The following is a 5609-nucleotide window of genomic DNA, read 5'->3' as shown; positions in this document are numbered from 1 at the left end:
TCCTCTAAATGCACCGCATTTATGAGAAGCTGGCGGCAACTTGAATGACCCGTTATGACTGGAAGCTAATGGTCGAAAGATAGTTATGGCAAACTGAGGCCCAATGGTGAGGGGTGTCTGTCTCAAAGAGGACCAGAGAGAATGTCACAGATGTGGCCAGAGACGACTTCTTGGAGAGACGACGGTGGAAAGGCAGTTCTAATCTGCACTTCATCATGAGAAGTCTACAAGTTTTGCCATAGGTGTTTACGCACCATGATGCGAACTGACGAACATTACTTCCCGCTGGAGTGGTTTGACATGGTGGAACGTGAGACAAGGAATTGTGCGTACTATGTCTTTGCTGTTATGAGGTGACTAACTTGGGGCGAGTAATTTGAGAGATCAGCTTGATCTCCGGAGTCTTGGATTGTGTGAGGACTGGTGCCGCAGCCACTCGTAGCATGTCGCAGCCACTCGCAGCATACCGCAGGCACTCGTAGCATCCCACAGCCACTCGTAGCATACCGCAGGCACTCGTAGCATCCCACAGCCATTCGTAGCATACCGGAGGCACTCGTAGCATCCCTCAGCCACTCGTAGCATCCCGCAGGCACTCGTAGCATCCCACAGCCACTCGTAGCATCCCACATCCACTTGTAGCATACCACAGCCACTCGTAGCATACCACAGCCACTCTTAGCATCCCGCAGCCACTCGTAGCATACCACAGCCACTCGTAGCATCCCACAGCCACTCGTAGCATCCCACAGCCACTTGTAGCATCCCACAGCCACTCGTAGCATCCCACAGCCACTAGTAGCCTCCCGCAGCTACTCACAGCATCCCACAGTCACTCGTAGCATATCGCAGTCACTCGTAGCATACCACAGCCACTCGTAGCATACCACAGCCACTCGTAGCATACCACAGCCACTCGTAGCATACCACAGCCACTCGTAGTATACCGCAGTCACTCGTAGCATACCACAGCCACTCGTAGCATACCACAGCCACTCGTAGCATACCACAGCCACTCGTAGCATACCGCAGTCACTCGTAGCATACCACAGCCACTCGTAGCATACCGCAGCCACTCGTAGCATACCGCAGCCACTCGTAGCATACCACAGCCACTCGTAGCATACCACAGCCACTCGTAGCATACCACAGCCACTCGTAGCATACTGCAGTCACTCGTAGCATACCACAGCCACTCGTAGCATACCACAGCCACTCGTAGCATACTGCAGTCACTCGTAGCATACCACAGCCACTCGTAGCATACCGTAGTCACTCATAGCATACCACAGCCACTCATAGCATACCACAGCCACTCGTAGCATACCACAGCCACTCGTAGCATACCACAGCCACTCGTAGCATACCACAGCCACTCATAGCATACCATAGCCACTCGTAACATACCGCAGTCACTCGTAGCATACCGCAGTCACTCGTAGCATACCACAGCCACTCGTAGCATACCACAGCCACTCATAGCATACCTCAACAATTCGCTCTGCCTACGCATAATATGGTGCTGGCTCGTATCGACATGTAAGTAATATAAACAAATCATATATATGGTTGGAAACAGACCTCGAACACCTTTCAACTAGAATCCAAACAAAACGCATCTCTAGCAGTCTGAACCATCTAAAAGGAAATTAACAGCAGCTTACAATAGCGAGTCAACTTTCCTGACTCGCTATTTACAGTTTACATCCTAAAAACTTAAAAAACTTCAACATTTTAGAATTATACAATATATACCATTAAAAACAAATGAATCAGAAACATTTGAGAGAAATAAGAATGCAGCATTACGAAAAGCAAATTGTTTGAAAAATAACTATACCTTCAACAATATTATTGAAGAAGGTTTTCCTTATCAAGAAAGTAATTTTTTAAGCAACAGAAAGGAACTAATAAGAAAAAAATTACTTTCTTCCGATTGAGGAGATCCTGATGATGAGACTCCCCAGGGTCCATAGAGCATTAGTTGAGGAGACCTGAAGATGATACACTCCCCAAGGGGTCCATAGAGCAGCAGCTGAGGAGACCCTAAAGATGATACACTCCCCAGGGGTCCATAGAGCAACAGTTGAGGAGACCCTGAAGACGGACCCTGAAGACGATACACTCCCCAGGGGTCCATAGAGCACCGGTTAAGAATCCTCCCCAGCCTAAACGCCCCCCCCCAATCCCTCTGATTCGCCTCCACAAATCATCCTCGCTTTGTCCCCTCGTCTGAATATATCAGATCCCTCAGCTCTGCCTTTCATCCCTCAGCTAAAACCCTTTCTCTATTATATCTCCATAACACACCCACTTCTACCTTGCCTTTCTCCCTCTCTCCCTCCCTCTCTCCAGCGGCGTCCACCCCTTCCCCTCTCACCTCGTATCCAATGCTTCTCCCCTATGTCACTAATTCCCTATCCTTCCTCTCCCTGCCTTTCCTCCCTCAGCCACAACAACACTCTTCCCCCCTTTTATCCTTCTGGGCCATTTTTCACTCCCTCAGTCCTAACATCTGATACCCCCTCCCCTTCCTTGCCTTCACAACGCCCCCCCCTCTCTCTCTCTCTCTCTCTCTCTCTCTCTCTCTCTCCCTTTCCTATATTTAACCATCTCTCTTTTGTCATTTGTACATCAGCTTCCTCTCATTCCTAGTCACTCTTACTTTCCCATATTTGCTATAATTTGTTTTCCCTTTTGTATTTCCCTTCACCACCTACTCCTCCCCCTTCTGCATACTTCTTTCCCCCGCCACCTTCCCTCCTCCTCCCTGTCTTTCAGTTTCACAATTCCAAGAATGTGTTTTTCAACATCCTTTTTTGGCCTGAACCTAGGCAAACCAAAATTGAAATAGAACACTACAGAACCCACTCGACGTATACTGCAAGTATGATACGATCGTGACTTAATCAAGTGGATCCAAGCCGATAAACAAGTAGGTAAAGTGGAAGGAGGAGGAGAGCTTGGCTAAGCCTTCCCCAATCTCACAGGGGGGAAGGAGTCGACACAAACACCTGAACGTCGAGCCGATTACTGCTTTACGACTCTCCATTCTAACCTTCTTTTATGTACTTTCACTTCTTTTTTAACGCTGTCGTTTACAGCCTTCTTGCAGGAAGTGCAGAGCGTCCTTCACTCCCACTGATGCTGCTGGATCCTCTGCTGATGCTGCTGGATCCTCTGTTGATGCTGCTGGATCCTCTGCTGATGCTGCTGGATCCTCTGCTGATGCTGCTGGATCCTCTGCTGATGCTGCTGGATCCTCTGCTGATGCTGCTGGATCCTCTGCTGATGCTGCTGGATCCTCTGTTGATGCTGCTGGATCCTCTGTTGATGCTGCTGGATCCTCTGCTGATGCTGCTGGATCCTCTGTTGATGCTGCTGGATCCTCTGTTGATGCTGCTGGATCCTCTGCTGATGCTGCTGGATCCTCTGTTGATGCTGCTGGATCCTCTGCTGATGCTGCTGGATCCTCTGTTGATGCTGCTGGATCCTCTGTTGATGCTGCTGGATCCTCTGTTGATGCTGCTGATCCTCTGTTGATGCTGCTGGATCCTCTGCTGATGCTGCTGGATCCTCTGTTGATGCTGCTGGATCCTCTGCTGATGCTGCTGGATCCTCTGTTGATGCTGCTGGATCCTCTGTTTCCGCTGCTGCTGTCGATGCTGCCGCTGTTTCTGGTGATGCTGATGGCATAGCCGATGCTGCCGCTACAGGTGATGATGTTTTGAGGAACTCTTGTTATTAAATATACTGCCTCGTTCACTCGCTCAGTGCGGCAAGGAAGACACCGACGCGGAGAATGTCGCCCCGAGGTTGTGTCTCGCCACATTACCTCTTCTTCCACAGAAGCACCCACATTACGGCACATTATTCCCTCAGGTTTATAGTGACGGAGAGCCTCCCACACACACGATCATGCTCTCTGTGTGGGTACTGATGCCAGGTCATGCTCTCTCTGTGTGGGTACTGATGCCAGGTCATGCTCTCTCTGTGTGGTTACTGATGCCAGGTCTTGCTCTCTGTGTGGGTACTGACGCCAGGTCATGCTCTCTCTGTGTGGGTACTGATGCCAGGTCATGCTCTCTCTGTGTGGGTACTGACGCCAGGTCATGCTCTCTCTGTGTGGGTACTGACGCCAGGTCATGCTCTCTGTGTGGGTACTGACGCCAAGTCATGCTCTCTCTGTGTGGGTACTGACGCCAGGTCATGCTCTCTCTGTGTGGGTACTGATGCCAGGTCATGCTCTCTCTGTGTGGTTACTGATGCCAGGTCTTGCTCTCTCTGTGTGGTTACTGATGCCAGGTCTTGCTCTCTGTGTGGGTACTGACGCCAGGTCATGCTCTCTCTGTGTGGGTACTGATGCCAGGTCATGCTCTCTCTGTGTGGGTACTGATGCCAGGTCATGCTCTCTGTGTGGGTACTGATGCCAGGTCATGCTCTCTCTGTGTGGGTACTGACGCCAGGTCATGCTCTCTGTGTGGGTACTGACGCCAGGTCTTGCTCTCTGTGTGGGTACTGACGCCAGGTCATGCTCTCTGTGTGGGTACTGACGCCAGGTCTTGCTCTCTGTGTGGGTACTGACGCCAGGTCATGCTCTCTGTGTGGGTACTGACGCCACGTTATGCTCTCTGTGTGGGTACTGACGCCAGGTCATGCTCTCTGTGTGGGTACTGACGCCAGGTCTTGCTCTCTGTGTGGGTACTGACGCCACGTTATGCTCTCTGTGTGGGTACTGACGCCAGGTCTTGCTCTCTGTGTGGGTACTGACGCCAGGTCATGCTCTCTGTGTGGGTACTGACGCCACGTTATGCTCTCTGTGTGGGTACTGACGCCAGGTCATGCTCTCTGTGTGGGTACTGACGCCAGGTCTTGCTCTCTGTGTGGGTACTGACGCCAGGTCATGCTCTCTGTGTGGGTACTGACGCCAGGTCTTGCTCTCTGTGTGGGTACTGACGCCAGGTCATGCTCTCTGTGTGGGTACTGACGCCAGGTCTTGCTCTCTGTGTGGGTACTGACGCCAGGTCATGCTCTCTGTGTGGGTACTGACGCCACGTTATGCTCTCTGTGTGGGTACTGACGCCAGGTCATGCTCTCTGTGTGGGTACTGACGCCACGTTATGCTCTCTGTGTGGGTACTGACGCCAGGTCTTGCTCTCTGTGTGGGTACTGACGCCAGGTCATGCTCTCTGTGTGGGTACTGACGCCACGTTATGCTCTCTGTGTGGGTACTGACGCCAGGTCATGCTCTCTGTGTGGGTACTGACGCCAGGTCTTGCTCTCTGTGTGGGTACTGACGCCACGTCATGCTCTCTCTGTGGGTACTGACGCCAGGTCATGCTCTCTGTGTGGCTACTGACGCCACGTCATGCTATCTGTGTGGGTACTGACGCCAGGTCATGCTCTGTGTGGGTACTGACGCCAGGTCATGCTCTCTGTGTGGGTACTGACGCCACGTTATGCTCTCTGTGTGGGTACTGACGCCAGGTCATGCTCTCTGTGTGGGTACTGACGCCACGTTATGCTCTCTGTGTGGGTACTGACGCCAGGTCATGCTCTCTGTGTGGGTACTGATGCCAGGTCATGCTCTGTGTGGGTACTGACGCCAG

General features: G+C 51.7%; 1 protein-coding gene across 1 annotated transcript; it reads right to left on the bottom strand.

Annotated features, from left to right (window-relative positions):
• Positions 1 to 3085: 3085 nt before the first annotated feature.
• LOC138373164 (brain acid soluble protein 1 homolog) lies at positions 3086 to 3871 on the bottom strand. The gene has a single exon (XM_069339187.1). It carries the CDS (start codon positions 3869 to 3871, stop codon positions 3086 to 3088), a length of 786 nt encoding a protein of 261 aa, XP_069195288.1.
• Between the last annotated feature and the right edge of the window lie 1738 nt (positions 3872 to 5609).

This window comes from Procambarus clarkii, chromosome 41 (assembly GCF_040958095.1).
Source record: "Procambarus clarkii isolate CNS0578487 chromosome 41, FALCON_Pclarkii_2.0, whole genome shotgun sequence".
Taxonomy (NCBI): Eukaryota; Metazoa; Arthropoda; class Malacostraca; order Decapoda; family Cambaridae; genus Procambarus; species Procambarus clarkii.
The sequence above is the reverse complement of the archived record's forward strand: the minus strand, read 5'-3'. Positions and strand labels throughout refer to the sequence as shown.

What these genes read in the sequence shown, in the direction of transcription:
- LOC138373164 (XM_069339187.1), bottom strand. Translation starts at nt 3,871, where the DNA reads ATGTGCCGTAATGTGGGTGCTTCTGTGGAAGAAGAGGTAATGTGGCGA.